Source organism: Lepidothrix coronata, unplaced genomic scaffold, assembly GCF_001604755.1.
Source record: "Lepidothrix coronata isolate B3197 unplaced genomic scaffold, Lepidothrix_coronata-1.0 Scaffold103, whole genome shotgun sequence".
NCBI classification, from domain to species: domain Eukaryota; kingdom Metazoa; phylum Chordata; class Aves; order Passeriformes; family Pipridae; genus Lepidothrix; species Lepidothrix coronata.
Genome location: NW_016690283.1, coordinates 419,411 through 438,687, shown reverse-complemented (window position 1 = coordinate 438,687; position 19,277 = coordinate 419,411). Strand labels below are relative to the sequence as shown.

Genomic DNA, 19,277 nt, shown 5'->3' with positions numbered 1-19,277 from the left:
ATAAAATATTGTGGCTTCATAGTGTACCAAAGGACATAATTTCTCCTTTAGAAGAAGTATAAGTATAGGTGGTTGCACATGCACTCTCAAGTAGATAATGTCTCAATAATGCCTATCTGATCACTTGTAGTTTTGATAGGTGACACTAATTCAGTTGATACCTGAGATGCTGTTAAAACCTACAAAAGCTTTTATTTTCAGGGCATAATTACATGCCTGCCTTGTTTTGCTGCATTAACAGTATAAGTTAAGTTTCTAAAAGTTGCCAATGACATGAATTACTATGAAGCTGAGAGTCTGTGCAGTGATAGTGTATATTTAAAAAAAAAATGCAATTTCCAAGAAATGAAAACCAAGTGCCTTTGACTCATATGGAAATGTCATGAATTTATGGATCTCTTAAAACAAGTAAACTTATTAAGTGGCTTTTTAAAAAAATTAATTTAAATTATTAAAAATATGGATGTTGTCCCATATAGTACATGTATCATGTAGCAACAAAACTTTCCACATGAAGTCTTATTCCACTTAAACGTCTCAGACCATTGGTGTGAGAACATGCTTTACTCCAACATTTATTGAATTTGATATTTGGGGAGGGAGCAGGGAGCTAGCAGATTGGGCCAGAGGTAGGGGATCTGAAACCAAATAACATGATTCTGTTGAATGACTTGAATATGGCTTAGTGCATCTCTACAAGGTCTTATTTGAGTCAGTAAAACTATATGATAGCACAAGTTGGCTGCTGTGATTATTCTTACAGGATTAATGTTGTATCTCTGAATTCAAAGTGCTTTTCAGCTGCCCATATGTGCCTTGTACGCACCACTTGGTAGGCAGGTCTAGTGATGGGGAAAGGCAATACTATGTAATACATTTTTCCCCTGTGAATTTTCTTGATTCTACAATCTGTTAATAAAATTAAAAAGAGTATTTTCAAGCTAATTGTCATTAAATCTTTCAAATTTTCGAGAAGAGGCTCCGAGTCTTTAGCAGATGGTTGGAAATGAAATGCACATTGGGAGAAACAGAAGCTCTGCCAAATCTGGACCTTGAACAGAACTAGTCAAATAAACAGAAGTGAGACACAGCAGGGATGGTTTGGAATACGCTTTATTACAGCCAGAAACCTTCAGGCTGTGAATGACCTAATCAACCTAAGCTCCAGTCACATACCTAAATTAGCTCCTACTCTACAATCCTCATGGCACTCCATTTTATTTCATTCAAACACCATACTAACAGATCTGAGCTCTTTTAAAAGTCAAACTCTTCTTGCTTGTCCTCTCCTCATTGTATTTGTCCCATTCAACTCTCCTAATGCCTGTATTCCTAATTTTCTCTTTTAGTTTCCCCGTCCTTTTCCCTGACTCAATTCTGGCACTTTTCATGCATTTGTTGAGTTTCAAATGACTTATTCTTGTGATTCTGTGAGAACAAGTAAAAAGAGTAATGGCAGCAAAGCTGCTCAGTGTTGAGGGGCTCTGGGAGGCCATTCAGTTCCCACTTATCCCAAAGGATTTCTGTGTGACCTTGTCTCCCACCTCATTTCCGTGTTTGCAATGTGGGGAGAAAGTAACAGAGAAAGGGCGAGCGTGCCTAATGTTTTATAAAACACCATTCCAAAGTTGTCTCTTACTGTATGCATTTGCTGCCCTGCATGGTCCCTACTGCACTTAGGGCTGCTGTACAGGACTTGAACAGCAAACAATCTTGGCCTTGCTCCTGTTCGTTTCACTAGACTTGTCTTGGTTTCATGTGTGCAGCCCACAGACGTTGCTGTTCATAGCCCTACTAGGACAGAGATCTGCAGAGTGTGTCTGTGAATGTCACACAAATGTGGACTTGTTCTGAAAACACTTGTGCAGACAAGAAACTAGAATGAACTAACATGACTCTGATTGTATTTAAACATTAGCCAGGGCAATGGCAAACCACTAAAAAGCTAAATAAAGGCTATGTAGCATCATTCTGGTCTCCAATGTTTAAAGAATGGTTCAGCATGAAATTCAAATGGCAACAGCTTGTCTGCACTGTGTTGTAAATTTGATCAGAAAATTGGCCTACCTTTATTTAAAAAATATTATATATATGTATTATTATATATTAATATATAATGTATAATAAGATATTATATATACATATGTATAAAACTTTATCACTTGATACTTGTTATTCATAAAAGATATAGCCTCATGGCCTTTGAATCAGTCTCTGCTTTATATCAACAGACATGAACTTTTAACATCTTTTTGTGAAAAGTAGGTTTACTATTGAGAGAGGCTATTTAGGGGGTTTCATGTGGCTACATAAATAGTCACTTGAATTTAGGAGGACTTATTCCTCTGGAATTCAAGGGGACAGGAAGTAATCTGGTGTACTACGTGCTGGTTTGCATTGCCTGAGGTGGTATTCCTAAATTCTGAGACATTACCATGGTTTTAACATGAGTTCAGTGGTTCACACAGAGATATGCAGGGGATCATGAAATTTCCCTTTGTCATTCCAGTTTCGAGTGACCATAGTTGGAATGATTTACAGGGATTCTAGTTCCCTTAACAATTAGTAGGCACGCTTGAGCCCACTGGGTTTTATTCAGAGCCTATTGAAGCTAATGGAGGGGAAAAAAATCCCTTTGACCTCATTTGGCATTGGCTCAAGCTCTTTGCAGCTGAAGCTGATGGCTTCATCAAAATCCACTTAACCTTCCAGGGATGAGTGTGTGACAGGGACTGCTCAGGTCATTCTGGAGCTTCATGGGTTTGCTGGGAGGGGCTTTAACACTTTCCCTCATTATTCCCTTTATTACCAATCTAGGTGAAATGAGTAATTTGAATAGTAGCAGAAGACAGTGTGATGTCTTATATGGTCTCTAATCATGTGTTCCAACCTCAGCATCCTTCAGCTAATACAGGATTCATACAGTTAATACTGAGTGTAACAGAATATGCCTTGGTGTTAACTTTCTGACATGTTTCTTTTTCATTTTTTTTCACAAATTTGAAACATCCTGAGGTTAAAAAACAAATTATGCCCCTCCTCCCCTCCTTCCCCCATTATTTAATAGTATCCCTGAATTTTTCCATGTTTTCTATGTGTCTTTCCAATGAACAAACCTACCTAAATGTAAGCGACTACAGAGCATGCTGATTTGGAACTGATTTCTATTTCAAGAAAATAGAAAACAGAAAGGAATAATACAGATGAAGAGAAGATGATCTGCTTCCCTGACTCTTCCCCAGAAACATGCAACAAATTCCATGTAATCATCTCTTTGATCTAATGCTCTGCAATATCATATAAACAAAATTTTTGAGATGTTCCTATCATATTAAAGGTTTTCTTGTGTCCTGGAAAATTAATTTATCTGAAGCTCTCCTCTTAGTAGGACACAGAAGGCAGCTTTTCATAGCATTTCTCCAGACTACAGCCCATCAGGACACCTGAAGCTCATCAGGAAAAACTTTGTTATTCCTGAATGCCATGTTCTGTTGTATGATAGGATAGATTTAATGAACCTACAAACTCAACCTTACTTTGCTGCCCATAAGGGTTAAGGAAGAGCTTTACTAACACAAACATAAATCGAAACACTGCCTTGGGCAAGCTGCTGTAGGGAACCCTGCTTGAGCAGGGAGATTGGACAAAATGATCTCTGGGGGTCTCTTCCAACCTCAGCCATTCTTTGATTCTGAGTTTCATCAGTGATTCTATTCACTGGCAAGAAAGGGAGTGAGATCTGGTTGCTGACTCCTCCAGGGCAAAATTGAAGGGAAAGATCACTGTCACCTTTTCATTACACTGATGTAGTGAGCTGGGATGCTGCAAATAACTACTTGTGAGATGACTGGGCTTTGCATTTCTTGGGTTAGAGGCTCTGGCCGTGGATCTTCTGAAGGTATATTCCTGGTCCTTTTGATTAGTGCTAGTAGCAAGAGAAGCTGTTTCCACCACAGAGAGGTATGCTTTCAAAGCAATGTGCAGGGCTTTGGAATGTGACACCGTTAAATGTTAAGGTGCATTTTCAAACGAGGAGCCTCAAGGCTAGAGGTAACTCTTTGATCTTTAAAAGCTTACCACATAGTGGAGTGAGTTTAAATTTATACTTATATCTGCAAACACTTGCAGGTAATTAGATTTTAGTTTCAAGGCTGCAGAACTTTGCAGAAATTATTCAGATTTCAAAAGGCTCAAAATAAACATCAATTTCTATTTATCTCAAGGGATTGAGAGGGGCATAAAAGAAACCTTTAATGGCTTGAGCCATGCTTTATTAATTGCTTTGTTGAAGAGATAAAACCTGTGGGAGTTTGTGTATTAAAATGGGATGTGAACCAGCAGAAATCTAAGCAGGATCTGAATTTGATTTAAAGAGAGTAAGAAAATACGCAGCTGAGCTTTTCTCCGTATTTAAAAGATTTTTACCTGTAATATATACAGTTTCTTTGTTCTAAAGGAAGCGTGTCTGTATTGCACCATAATTACATATGAAAGCATTTGAGCTTGTCATTCAGTATTGAAGAAGCTGGATCTGTCTAAACAAAGTGACATGCAATTAAGAAGCATGGGGGAGTTGTCTGTTTGTCATATCTGAAAATAAAGTTATCAAATTATTACCCAAATTGTTCCACATCTGACAGTTGTATCTACAAATGCTCCTTATGGAAACTTTGCAAAGATGGCTCAGGTTTGCACAGTGTTTATGACAGGGGACAATGGAACATAGAAGTTTGGTTGGTTGGTTGACTTTTTCTTTAATTCAGACTTTTTTATTTTTTGTATGTAAAGTTCCTCACAAGGAGGACTACAGATAGAAAGTGAACCTTTTCCTTGCTGAATGAAAAATGGCATCTTTAGAGCACATAGAAGGTAACTACTAGAGTTCTTCTGCCATTAAAATCAAGACTTTAAATCAAAACTGCCATCTTGTTGAAATTCCCCCTTTTGTTTTTTTAATTGCTTGAATTTTTACCATGTTTTTTAAAATTAGGAATGTCTGGTTTTGTTTAATCCCATGTGACAGAAATACTGCACTGCAATCCTTAGTACATTTTATATCTGTTATTTTTTAATTCTGTTATTAATATCTGTTAGATTGTTGTAGAGCAAGTTTTGCATAACCCTAGTGTGAACACTCCTGCTTATTCTGGTTATGTCCTTTTCGCTTCTTTTTCTACTGTGTTGTGCTCACGTAGGTTATGAGAGTGTGCTCCTCCAGCTCCAGTACTCCCATGTTTTGTTTTAAATCCAGGAGAATTACTTTCTATCTGTCTCTGAAAATGATGAAGAAAACACTAGATGGGTTCAAATTATCACGATAATTAGCATATATGTTTGTATCAAGTCTGTCCCTTTGCATGTTAAACTGCAAGTTGATTTTGAATAGGACTAAGTGAGTCACTAACCAGGTGTGATAAGTATGGCCTTGACACCATCACTCTAGCTGGCTTCTCAGATTTCCACTAAGGAAGAAAATCACATTCTTTGGAATTGTCAAAGACATTCTAGATTTCATACAGATTTTTCTGGATACTGAATTAAAAAGCACCATTAATGTTGATAAAGGGAATGTGTATGCTGAGTCTATTAATAATAGATAATATAAATATTATCCATTTTAATGGATCTTTTTGGGCATATCTCTTCTATAAAGCATCATTATTGAATGAAGATACTCTTTCTGCATTGGTAGTCCCTGTGGGCCCTCAGTAGCTCTCTGTTTTCATCCACACACCTCTGTATCATCAAGCAGTTGCATAGCTCTCATCCTTACTTGCTATGAGAGTGAGAAGCACCTTTTCCTCAAGCTGGTGTTGTCCTAACAAAAAAAAGCAGGAAATAATGCATTTGAAAAGCTGATCTCAGCAAGACTCAAATCCTGAATGGGTCTGTAACTGAACTGGTGATTAAAAACACCTGTACCTGTTAAGTATCTGGACCACAAATCTTTCCCAGCAGTTCTGGCGTTGTATTTGAGGTTGATGGATAGGACATCACTGGGAAAGGTGATGCTGCCACCACACTCATAGTGTGACACAGTCTTCTGAGTGCTTACTGGGGAATCTTCTATTGTTACATTTGCGAGCCTCTTCTAGTACATCTTGCATAATGTCAGTGGGTGATGGAAGTTTTGCAGAGGGTTATGAAATACCTTTCACTTTAAAGGAAAATTCAGTGACAGAGATGCTGAAGTGAGTCTAAGTCATACGTCAGAATTATGGTTGTGTAAAGGCTGAGGACTGTGGTCATACAGTGCCATGAATCTTTTTCAAAGCTTGGGATTATAGCCTAAAGTTACATAAACTTGTAAAAAAGACTATAGCATCAGGATCTCAGTACTGATTCCCAAAATAATCTCAGTTAGTTAGAAAAATTTGTTTATAAACTCTTGCTTGCTTCCTATCATGTTAGATCTAAGAGATCTGCAGGTTTCTTTTCTCCTTTGGCACTAAAAGTGCCACTGTTACTGATGAAGAGGGAACACGCTGTCCTAAGAAATGCCTGGAAGAAAATTTTCATCTTTAAACCGACATCAAAGCTGCATTCACCTTGCTTTAGAATGAGAATTCTGAACTTTTTTCAATCCAGTCCCTTATCTAAACCATTTACTTGCATAGAAAAGTCTTAAAAATTGGTGTTTTGGGGCTAAATAGGGCATTTTTGTTGGAGGTTATTGAGACATGAAATGATTACTTATCATCCCTTGAAATGACATTACATTTAAATGCAACGGTACATGGGCACTTACTGCTACCTTCATCTCTGTTAATCCCTGCTCACAGCCTGCAAATTGAACATTCTCTCAGCCTTATGGGATGCACTGAAATTCTCAGAGTTATAATTGCTTTTCAGTGTGCTATCCTGCATGTTACAATTTGAAGAGGCTCTCTTCCAAACAGAAAACGTTTGGTGAACCCCTCCAAACAGAAAGCATTTAGAGAACCCCATGCTGTCTATTCTTTCCCTTTTAATCAGTTTTATCCATGAGTTCACTATGATTCAAAGGGAAAATAAAAATTGAATTCATTTGATCATGATTGATTTGAAAATTCAGGGGGCAACCTCTTGGTTATTGACTGCTTTTAAATTGCTGTTCATTGTCACCTGGGCATGCCTGTGAAATTCATCAGCATTCCACACCTTTCTAGCTGCCTCTGTTATTTGCTTAGATATAGCAGCTGTAAATTTAGATGTGCACAATATAACCTTACCAGACAAAGATATGGCATTGTCTGAAAGTCTTTGCAAGGTCTACCTGTATAGATGAGCCCTTTTCCATAGAGGTCCATAGGAACCAGAGCAGAAAAATCTTTCTGGAAAGCATCCCAGTGGCAAAGGACCTGGGGGTGTTGGTCAACAGCAGCTGAACATGAACCAGTGTGTGCCCAGGTGGCCAAGAAGGCCAGTGGCACCAAAAATAGCGTGGCTGGCAGGACTAGGGCAGTGACCCACACATCAAATCCTGCATTCAGTTTTGGGCCCCTCACTACAAGAAGGACATTGAAGTTCTGGAGTATGTCCAGAGAAGGGCAGCAAAGCTGGGGAAGAGCCCAGAGAGTAAATCATATGAGGAGTGGCTGAGGGAGCTGAGGTGTTCAGCCTGGAGAAAAGGAGGCTCAAGGGGGGACCTTATTGCTCTCTACAACTACCTGAAAGGAGGTTACAGCCATGTAGGGGTCAGCCTCTTCTCCCAGGGAACCAGTGGCAGGAAAAGAGGAAATGGCCTCAAGCTGTGCCAGGGGAGTTTCAGGTTGGACATCACGAGGAATTTCTTCACTGGCATGTTGGTTAAGTGTTGGAATGGGCTGCCCAGCTAAGTGGTAGAGTCATCATCCCTGGAAGTGTTCAAGAAATGACTGGACATGGCACTTACTGCTATGGTTTAGTTGATGTGGTGGTGTTTGGTCAAAGGCTGGGCTCCGTGGTCTTGAGGGTCTTTTCCAACCTTAGCGATTCTATGATTCTATTCTATGATCCTAAGTAGTCCAACTATGTTTCTGTCTCATTCAGCTGAATATAAGGTGGTAGACGATATAATGGCTCTACTTAGATTGTTGAAGCTATTCTTTTTCCAAATTGGACTAGAAAATGGATTATTTTTTCACCAGCTGAGATGGTCAGCTCCCCCCACTTGCACATAAAGCACTTGTCTTTCCTGAACTGGTTTTCATGTTTTAGTCAGCATGATAACCTAGGTGCTGCTGCTGTTATGCAGAAAGCTTTTCTTTATTTCTCTCCTGCTTGGTCTGTTTTTGGTTTGGGTTTTTTGTTTGTTTGTTTGTTTTTTGGGTTTTTGTTTGTTTTTTGTTTGGTTGGTTGTTTGTTTGTTTTGTTTGGGTTTTTGTTTGTTTGGTTTTTTGTTTGTTTGGGTTTTTTGTTTGTTTTTTGTTTGGGTTTTTTTGGTTTTTTTTCCCCAATAAACTTGATTCTCAGTGAAACAGGTATTTATATTCCATTTAAAAAATTTTATTTATACAACTTGGAAAAACTGTTTCACCAGTGAATTCCTGAACAATCTTAACACTGAGTAACATCATTAGAAAATCTTCTGTATCCCTTTACATTTTAATTTTCTGTTGGTAAATGCCTACAGAACTCAGTCCAACTGGCTCTGATGATTTCTGTGTTTTTCTTCTAATAATGATCCTGGCAGCCTTGATGATGGGTGCACATACATTAGCATTTTTTTCCCTGCAAATTGAGTGTTGTTTTTATTGTATTACCGTATTTTAAGGCAAATACCATTCTGTTTTTTGGAATAGTTTAATTGATGGAGCCCTGATCTCCTTCAGTGATGACCTGTGGTGAATAGACCATGCTTGTAGCAAAGTCTGATGACTCTGAAGGGGGTTGAGTTTCTGTTTTAGTGAGCACTGCTATAACTTCTGAAATGCTAAAAGACAGTCTTGATCTTTGGAGTATATAAACTTTCAAACTTTATTTGAAATGCACGAGTAACAAATCTCGTGTAGGCCAGGATAAAAACAATGCTTATGTTGATGTGATGCTGTGTGGCCATGGAAAAGGATTGTAGAAAAGGCCATAGAAAAGTTCTTGCATGGTTTTCTTTAATAGCATAGCTAAAACTGCCCTGTGCTGACAAAATCTCTTGCCTGTGTTTTCCTGTACAGAAGGGTAATCTTTGGATACGTTTTCCTGCTATGGTATGAAGGGATTTATGCCGTCTGTTCCCTGAAGTGTAATACATGTCAAAAGGGCAAACTTCAGGTATAAAACCTGTTCCATTCTCTGGGTCGGCTTTGTAGCTTTCTGCTCTCAGGTCAAAGACCAAAGCACTCTAATATTAACAGGATCTCAGAAATGTTGAAGGGAGAGCCAAATAGGCACAAGAAGCATTATATTCTGAGAAGGAAGTAGTAAGAAACCCTGACAACTGCTGTTATAACCGCTGAGAGTAAATCATGGCTTTGGACAATGATATGCTTTTGCAGGTTGTTCATTGGAATATGAATGTTGAAAGGCAGAGTCAGCACATCCTTTTGTTGTGGTCTTTTTTTTATTTTCCATATGAGTGATTTCAGTAATTGTAGAGATATCAGACTATCCTCTTATTCAATGGATTTCTGTGATGGATTTGCTGTTCATTGGAAACATCACATTCCTTTTCTACAAAGAGACTCTGATATAATGAAAAGCATATAGTATAAGATAAAGTGATGAGTACCTTCATTTTGTAGCTGCAGACATTATGACTCAACTAAATGACAGACTGTGACAGAACTGGATTCTTAGAATATTTGTTCCTTAAAATTCAGACCACTTTTCTTTAACTAATTTTTGTTTGTAGTTGGCTTAGTCTGATGTTCTTTCACCCTCTCAAAACAAGAATTGTTTCTGCGTATTAGTTTACTGGAGCTGCATTGATGGTTATTTGAAATTCACATTTTGAACCCAAGTGTCACGTGGCCTCTCTGTTCCTCAATTTCTCTTCCTGCTTGTTATTGTGAGTAGGAGTTACATGGCAGACATGCTTGTTTCAGTAAAAAAATAAGACCCACTATTGAGTCAGTGTTATGAGAGCCCCTTGAGTTATTCAAAATTAGACTTGACCACTTTTTGTGAGACAAGGTTATATGTGCACACTGTATCATAAAAGATACTCTATAATGCACTGATTGAATAATAATTTTATGCCTTTAAAGGCATATGAAAGAATACTTATGTAATTTACAGTCACCTAGGAAGAGTTCATGATTAGCTTAACTACTGATATTTATTTGCAGTACAGCAAGAAAAGAGAAAGGAACGTTGTGTCGTTAAGTACTTTCTCTAGTGTCTTATATCTCGAAAAATATGCCATGCCTTTCAGCCAACAGATGGAGTTCACATCTGTGCATGTACATGTAGTCAGTCTCTAGGGAAAAAAAAAGGAGGAAAAAAGGAATTTCTTTTTAGAGAAGAACAAGAGGTTTGATTTTTTGTTTGTTTATTGTTGTTTTTCTCTTCATGTTTTCAAAAATCATTTACTAACATATTAAGATATTCATGGTAGTAAAAATGGTAGTAGAACCTAGTAGTATGTGGTAGTCCTGGTGAGACTTTTTTGTGGGCACTGTTGATACAGAAATAATCTCTTCCAAACATGTAGCCATACTCCATGTTACTGCACTGTCTGTGTCTTTTGTGTGTGTGTTTTTTTAACACTCACAGAAGCTCCTACTTCTCCCATACACTTATACCTCACTGGACTATAATAGTGAAGGTTAATTTCCAAAGTACAAGTATGTATTTCTTGAATTTTCAAATGAGAATTACAGCTACAGAAGGCAGGAGAAAAACCGATGAAGTGAAAAGCATCAGTCGTCACTCCTGAGGACTGTTAGAGGCATAGTACAAAACGCATGGTTTATGTCTTTAAAACAAAGTATGTCATTAAGTGGGTAATGCTAAGAGGAATTTTATCTAGCCTATAAATACCAGTGAATCTCTTCAACTTCAAATCCCAGTACAGACACAATTTACAATTGCAATCAAAATGATGCACACAATTTAACTTCAGTACCATCTGTAACTCTGCTGGTATTTAATAATGAATAAAATTATATCTTGGCAACAAAAGTCTCAAATAAAATACCTTTAAGTTCCAAGTGAGACCCCTAAGAGCAAGCTACAAGGCCTCTGGTTTACCCTGAAATCTCCTTCATGTTTACGATAAAATGGATATATCTGTATTTAAATAGTTAACAGTGGCAAAAGGTCTGTGTGATTTTGTGAAGCCCCCGTTAAACTACTTTTGAAATTCAGGAATCACAGTTCAGGCAAGGGTTTGCACAGCTGGTCACAAGTACTCCTGCCCTCACTACACCACTTGTATCTGGTTCAGCAGAGATATGTGAGCAGTGGCATGCCAGACCCTGTGTACTTGAAGAAGAGCACCTACAGGAAGCAGTTATCGTCCCTTAAAAAGCCTTTTATTACCACAGGATGGTGCAGGAGGCGTGTCACTTCTGTCTTCTGAATTTGTCTTTTGGACTCCACTGTGAGACTTAACCACACCAGTCTCTGGGTTATAATTTTCCCTTCTTCTTTATCTTCTTCAATTTGTATATTTTGTAGAGAGGAGGCAATTTTGGCTCTGTTAATAGTTTGCATGCTATGTTCTGTTCCCCAAACTTCCTTCAACTGCATTGTTGGGCGATACTAGTCCCATGTTCTTACTCTGGGTACTGCTGTCACAGCATTTGTAATTAAAACATGATGCTTATGATCACTAATAGAGTAGCTGCAGCAGAGACCTGAGTCTTACTGTGGCTTGTCAAATACTTTCCATTGATGGTGATACGAGATTGTTGCTGTAAGTATCAGTATGGTAAGTAATTATTTATCATAATGGTAGGAGTTCTTGACTAAAAATATACTGCCATGTAAAAACAATGTGAACCTCGCAGTCAAATATTTTCTGCACATTTGTCTTGGTGACGGTACAGTACTACTAAAAGCAGTTAAAATCTGATGTATGGGGGATCTCTGAAGCCTGGGGATTAGTAATCTTTCACTAATTGTGTCCTCTTCATCAAAGCTTTTGTAAAGACATCTCACTTGTGGCTGGTAATGAACCTGCCTGTGTGCCAGGGATGGATCCTCTTCAAGGGACACGCTGTAAGAAAAATTAGTGTCACTATGATGGGTTTCTGGGGTTTATGATTTTCTAAATATCTTCAGTGTCCACTAATCAGAAATTTTCTAAATTTATACCAACTGCTGTGGATGAATGCTGGGTCAGCCTTGAAGAAGGTTATAGATCATGCCATGCCTACCAACACAAAGTTAAAACATGTAATACAAGAACTAGTAAAGTTGGTGTGAATCTCTGATTTCTATGCAAACTCAGTTTTGGTAATATGCTATCTGTATTTCAGAAACCTGTATTCTTCAGAAGCATTTGAAATGCTGTCTCTCTAGGACTTGTATACATTTTTCTCAGCGATTTTTTTTTTTATGCTTATCACAGATGTCAAAGGCTTTCTGTCGTGGGGTAAAAAAAGTGTTTTCCCTTGGTGTTAGAAAGTGGTAACCCCAAAGGGGGTGGTGTTCTTGGTGTAGGGCCCAATCAGAAGCTATATTTCGCTACTGTGAAAATCAATATATTGCAACAGGCTGGAAAAGAAGGGAGATGATGTAGTTGGAAGAGAGGCAGCCATAGTTTGAGAGCATGAGGAGAAGAGGGGCCAGGAGCCCTGCTGGGGGCTGCAGGAACCTGGAACAGTGTTAAACTGGGACAAGTACTGTAGCTAAGAGCTGGAGGAAATTTCCTTGCTGTGGCCGAGAGCCAAAAGAGATAACAAGCAGCGGAGATGGCACATAGCCAGGCTGAGAGACGCAGAGATGTCCTGTAGGAGGGAGAGCTGGCAACAGAGCAGAGAAAACTCAGTAGAGACTGTTTTGGGGTAAGACTGAATTACTTTCCCAAAACCCTTGGAGACTCCTCTTAGAAGGAGGCGATGGACTTTCATTTGAAGGGAGTCCTGAAATGCAGCAGCACCAGAGAGAGGAGCTAAGAAGCTCAGACATGTTCTGAAGCTGGATCAGGACGGGCAGAAGGAACGCGGGGGAACTGGCCTTGCCCCCCCGCTGCTGCCATGTTGACAGCTGAGACAGAGCAAAGGAGCTCCGGTAGAATGCTTGGGGCAAAGACTGAACTGAGAGCTGCCCTAAACATTCTGACTCAGGAGGAGCTTGAATCCCCTGAGGAAGGGACTGTCACGAAGATGCCCTGTACTTCATGATATGACGTGGTGAGGTGAGCCTTTGTCCCAGTTATCGCAGTCCATGGGAGAGAGACCTTTGGCTGGAGCCAAAGGGCCGAGGGGTGAGAGAAGACCCCTTGTGTTGTAATAGAGAGAGAGAGATTCCAGCTATGACAACTCCAGCTACGACTGCTGCTTTGAAGAGAAGAGACACTGCTGCCCTGACAGTGGAAAGGATATTTTCTTCTTCCCTTCTGAAGTTTTATTGGAGGGAAAGGAGAGATTTGATCTAATGTAAAAATATTGCTTTACCATAGGAAAGATAGTTAGAATTCTGTATATAATGTATTATAGTATTATTTGTGTAAGTAATAAACTGTAATATAATTCCCTTCCCCCATACTGACTTGTGTTATGTCTGGAAAAACCCTCTCACACTGAAACAAACTGTGGGAGGGGGGCTTGGACTCGGAAATTGGATTTTTGAGGGTCTCAAACCACCACAATTTCACCACAAAATACAGAGCTTATTCAGATATTTGGGTAAAAAGGCCTTTTGTGAAGTTCTGTTTTGTGTGCTAATCGCTAAAGCTGGTATTATCTGGCATGTTTTGAAGGAGCCTAAGAGTTAGTTATCTTACTTAGATGTTTTTGAACTGATAAAAATTATGTTTGTGGTTTTGTCTGAAAAAATTTCTCTTAAATTAAAATACATGGAGAAAGAGGGAGAAAAGATTTCCTTGTTTTTATTTGGAAGGCAATTAAAGCTACAAGAAAGGAATCAAAACCGATCAATAAAACAAGTTCATAACAGGTTGACGAATTTCTCCTTTGTTTTTTTGTTAATTTATCATTATTTTATAAAAATCATTAGTGAATAAAAATCAGAAAAAAACAAGTTGATAAATATTTTTCTTTATTTCTGAAGCAAGATTGCTTATGAAAGTTCTAGTAATACACCATACTCTAAATGCTTTCCATAATTGCTTTTTTCTCAGAAGTCAACATATTCAAGGTCAGCAACTTTTTCTCAAATGCAAGTAAACATCTGTATTATTGTGTTATTTGCATGAAGGCTTATAGATACAATTAGACCTTTGTCATTATTTCTTTGCTAATTATCTTGTCGACAAAGAAACGCAGGAGAGAAAACTGGCTAGTAAATGCTCTTTCATGAGCATCCAGATGTTTTAAATTCTGTAGTGTAGAATTTTTCATTGTTAAAACCAATGTTTTTAACAGACATATAATGCAGTTGACTCAAAGAAGCAAAATCCTGTTCTGACAGGCAGACTTCCAAAGAGAAAAGAACTATAGGTCAGGAACTATAAATATGGGAGCACCTGCAATAATAGCTTTTTTCTGTCACACGAAGTGGGGGAGACGAAGTCTGTTGAAATGTGTGTGCTGGGATTATATGGTGGGAATCAGGATACGTTGACTTTGCTTTTGGTTTTACCATAGATCTTCTCTGATCTTGCATAAGCACAAAATGTTTCATCTCTTTCTTGTCTGCGCCCATCACAAAAGGAAATATGATAATAACAACCTTTCTGTGAGAGTTTTCTAATCTTGAGAGGTGTGTGTTGGATGGCTTGTTTGTTTTTCAATACTGCCTTCTCATGGAAGCAGGGCCAATGGGGTGATCCTCACTGTGCACACATTCTACCTTTTTGAAATCTATTTCAGCTAAGTTTACAAAGAAATATCAATCTCAAATCTATACAGTTTGTACATGTATGGTCTCCAACAAGGGTTGCATCAGAGCTGTTCTGCATGTGATCTGGATTGTTGTACATGTACAACGGGACTGAAGCATCTCAAGCACTTTACTCTACTGTACTTTGAAATTTCATTTGGCATGTAAAAACTGTGCCATGTCCTGCACTGTTGGTCTGTGCATGTAGAGCTGTCGGTGCAACCTCTGGTGTTGCAAGTTTAGTTTTGACTGAGGGAAGGGCAGAAGAGTGATCTTGCCTGTTGTCAGAGTATCCATTAAAAAATAAACTTCACTTGGAGGAAATTCGTGCAAGTATGGAGTCAATCAATCATTACTCTCTTATCTCTTGGAAGTTGGACTGCATTAGTCCTGGTGCTCTCAGAACTATCATCAAATTTTTAACTGTCCTAAATGCTGAAGCCTTAAACTTAACGTGTTTACAGAGTTAGATATTATTTGAGGGAAGAATTTCTAGATGTAGTGGGTCTGTTTTTTCTTCCTTTCCTCTCTTTCTTTTGTGGAAGAAAAAAAAAATAGGGATCCTAGAATTTGGTGTGAAAATGGTGTTGTAGTGCAACAGCAGCAAAGATCCAGATATGTGTGTATGGGGACAAAAACAAAGGATGTGGAAATGTAGACAAAGCATCTGGTAGGTAGAACTAATTGTCACTTTTCAGGCTAGAGCCTCCAGAGATCCCAGGGAAAAATGTGTTGCTCTGAAATTGTTTACTCTTGCTGTGATGCTGAGATGCTCAGTGTCCCATAGGCATCCGGTCCTACCTTTGGAGAAGTGAGAACCCAGAGACTGTCACTGAGACTCTTGCCATGAGCAACTGTGGAGCACAGGCTGATGTGCTGAGTTCTCTTGCGGTCCAGAAGTAACCACAGGGGACTGAAGAGAGCCAGCAGTCTAAACACTATTTAAAATGAATTCTCTGCATTCAGTTATTTCCAGCTTCACATTTTAAGTGTTGCTGAATAGTCATGTAGGTCTGTTGCTAAGACTTTGAACCTTTTTTTGAGAGGTTCCAACCCCCTCTGTTGGTTTTTAAAGAATGCAGAAATTTGGGTGAATTCAGTGCCCTGATATACTCACTATTTGAGATTTTTGCTCAAGTCTCTGTTCAGGTTGCAAGTGACAATGAATTTAAGACCCTTATTTTAATTTACAGGCTCCTTTTTTTTAAAGTCCACATAGAACATTTAAGACATGATCTCATGGTGTACCAGGAGACCAGCCCTCCCCAGACCTTTCTGCACTGCAGTCAGAACTTCTCTTTGCAATTCAAAGGGTACAAGTCATAGAGAATTTGCTCAGGACCATGGTAACTTGTTTTGTTGGCTAATTATCCTCATGGCTACAACATCGGTGGCACACTTGTCCCTAATTTTTCTAACTTGCAGATTTCGTTAGGCTTTTTTGCTCTTGGTAATCAAAGAGATGGAAAAGGTTCTGTACAGAAGTTTGCTTTTTGATATCCATCATTCAATACACTGATATGAATTATATTGATTATACTGATTGTCTTTCATATAGAGCTGGATTTTGATTACAAAAATATCTGTACTGTTTTAAAGAGTCATTGTAAAAGAGATGAGAAATATTTTAGTGTAATCTGACTCATTACGGAAAAGGTATCACGTAGTTTAAGAAATTCTAAATTTGTTGTCATAACCATAAAGCAAGTTTTGATTTTATTCTTGGTCTTTTGTAGCCCTGAAGTATCATGAATGGATTATTTCTCTTCCCTTTCTCCCATCCCCTGCTTTCCCAATCCTTGCAGGTTGCATATTTACACTCTGCGTGAGAGAACACTTTAGTGGCTCGAGATTCTGCTGACCTGTAGGATTTTTCCAGTAATTAGATCCATGTTTGCTCTATGGGATATTCAGTTAAAAATGAGAGGGGTTTATTATTATTATTACCTGCTGAAACCCCATGTTATGTTCTTGAGTGTGTATGTGACAGCATTGTAATGAGGAAACCTACTCTACTTAATTCCATCTTTATTCAAATATTATGGGATCAAAGATTCAACTTGAATGTTAGCCTAGCCCATCTGTCCTCATGTAGATGTAAAAGAAAGAGGGGAGAGACATAGAAGCTACTCATGTGAGTGAACAAGACTAATTTGGTTGTGTATCTGTGTGTGAGCTTGGGGAAGAAATGAAGGAAATGTTCTGGTTTTGTGATCATAGTGCAGCATGTGACTCTTGTGAAGTGCGGGACACACTTTTACATGTTGCAAAAGGCCAGGTGGCATGTCCCAGTGTCAGTTCTACACAGAAATAGTGAAGTTCTAACTCCTACATTACATACCTGTTCTGTGGAAAAACTTTACTGAACACACCACCTGGGTTGTCCTCTAAAGTCTGCCAGGGCATTGCTGAACTTTTCCAGTGGCTTTTGCAATAAGTCATTACCCTCTAACTGCAGCGTAGACTATCAAATTTCATTCATTGAAAGGAAAATATTTTTCAGCTTCTGAAGTATTCAATGTCTTAACAACAGCTCTCACTCAGTTGCTGTCCCGCCAGACTGTCATTCTGGAGGGTAAATTTCAGTCTCACAAGGACTCAAGCACAACTGTGCTCTGACTCCAGTCTCTGTCCACTAAGCAGAAACAAACACCACTTGGAGATAGCACAAGTTGACGTATGTGTTGCTCATACAATGACCTCTATGTTTTGTTTTTTGCCTTTTTTTTTTAGATAATTGTGATGATGCGTTGATATCTCCTGTACCTTCAACAGCCCTTACCAGTTCCTCTGAACTCTCCAGTACCCACAGTCCCAGCTTTGCAAAGCTCAACAGGCGAGATGGTAAGGTTGCAGTATGAAATGCCTAAACTATTCTTTTTAAGCACATTTGCAAAGAGTTACTTTTTATGTTGTATGTGTGCAGTGCATTAAGAGACAAATTGAATAGAGCTATTAATTTATGCTTCTGAGAGTGAGCTATGTAGGAGCTATTTCTTCCTTTATTACAGAAAGCTTCTATTAAATTCAAAGCTCTCTACTTCTCTTGTAGAGACATCCTTAAGGAAGTTCAGATAATCTTTCTGCTTTTGATGAGTTTCCATAATTTTAAGAGCCTGAAGGTCGTAAGTTTAGAGGCCCTACTCTAAAATGTAGGTGTTAAAGATAGTAGTGACTAGATATAAAGTTCCAGTGGAATTCAATGATGACACAACTGTAAAAATAGTGAATATGATAAAAACTTTGCAGACATCTGCAATGAACAATGTTTGAGGCCCAGATAATGAGTTCACACACAAGGAGGAACTATTAGGATGAAACTTGGTACCAGAAAAGAGAAATTGGCAGTATCTAGGGCATCATTTGACATCCCACTGCAAATTTGGGTTATTGGCTCCCATTTTATTCCCAAGTTAGAGCCTGTAAAGGTTGAACGGCCTGTATTATTATATTTCATGTGATTTTAAATTTAAGAATCATTAGAAAGTATACTCCTAGGAAAAAAATAATTTAATTGAAAATAAATGAAAATTTTCCTTCTTAAACATCTCTGAAGTGTCTGTTTTAATCAAACACTATTGGATAAATCTATAGAAAGACAGTGAAGTGCTCTCTCTTATATGCTTATCAGTAATGAAAAGGAGTTGCTAGGTCATTAGAGAAGTGTTAGATGGGAGTTATTATATCATATATATACTCTTGAACTAGAGTTTTTCAGCAAGTAAAAAGACATATCTTGCTCAACAGAAGAAAGTTGTAAACACTGAGCATGATGTTTGAATTTTCCCTGCCTTTGTCTCCAGCTGCTGGCCGGGATGGTAAATAGATATGCTTATGAGATTGTGCAAATGGCTCTAAAGACTAATTTTATCTGCAGAAATAAGGAAGAGATTCAAAGTCAATATTATTTTTGGTTTTACTGTATTTTAAAGGGATATTAATAATATCTAAAATTATGACAATGATTTCAATTTAACGTCAGAAATTGAACTAGGTTGTATGTAGCTGCCATACAGTAGTTTTGTCATGTAGTGAGGGGAAAGGTATTGTAGTTTTTTAGAGATTTGGTATTGCGTGTTGTCCTTTAGCGCTAATCATGGGAACAGGAAGAGAGAGTATTGAAACCAAGCCCTAAGGGAGTTGTTTCAGCAACATTTATTTCATGTTTTGAAGGCTTTCATGGTAACTGAGGAACTGAAGCCAACTCAGGGACCTAGAAGCTAAATTCTACCTTGCTTAATTCTTTTGTTGCATGGACTTTTGCAGGAATGGGCAGATATAGTGGCAGCAGAGTTCATGTAGCTACTTACTGTGGCTTAACCCCCAACAACAATGTAACCCCACATAGCCACTCACTCCAGCAGGGGCTT

At 38.4% G+C, this 19,277-nt stretch overlaps 1 protein-coding gene across 1 annotated transcript in view; it reads left to right on the top strand.

Moving 5' to 3' along the window:
• Positions 1-19,277, top strand: part of CNTNAP5 (contactin associated protein like 5) — a 288,828-nt gene that overhangs the window by 55,737 nt on the left and 213,814 nt on the right. The window contains exon 2 of the mRNA XM_017823576.1: positions 17,641-17,751. Within this exon, the coding sequence (XP_017679065.1) occupies positions 17,641-17,751 (111 nt within the window). The remainder of the gene's footprint in view (positions 1-17,640; positions 17,752-19,277) is intronic.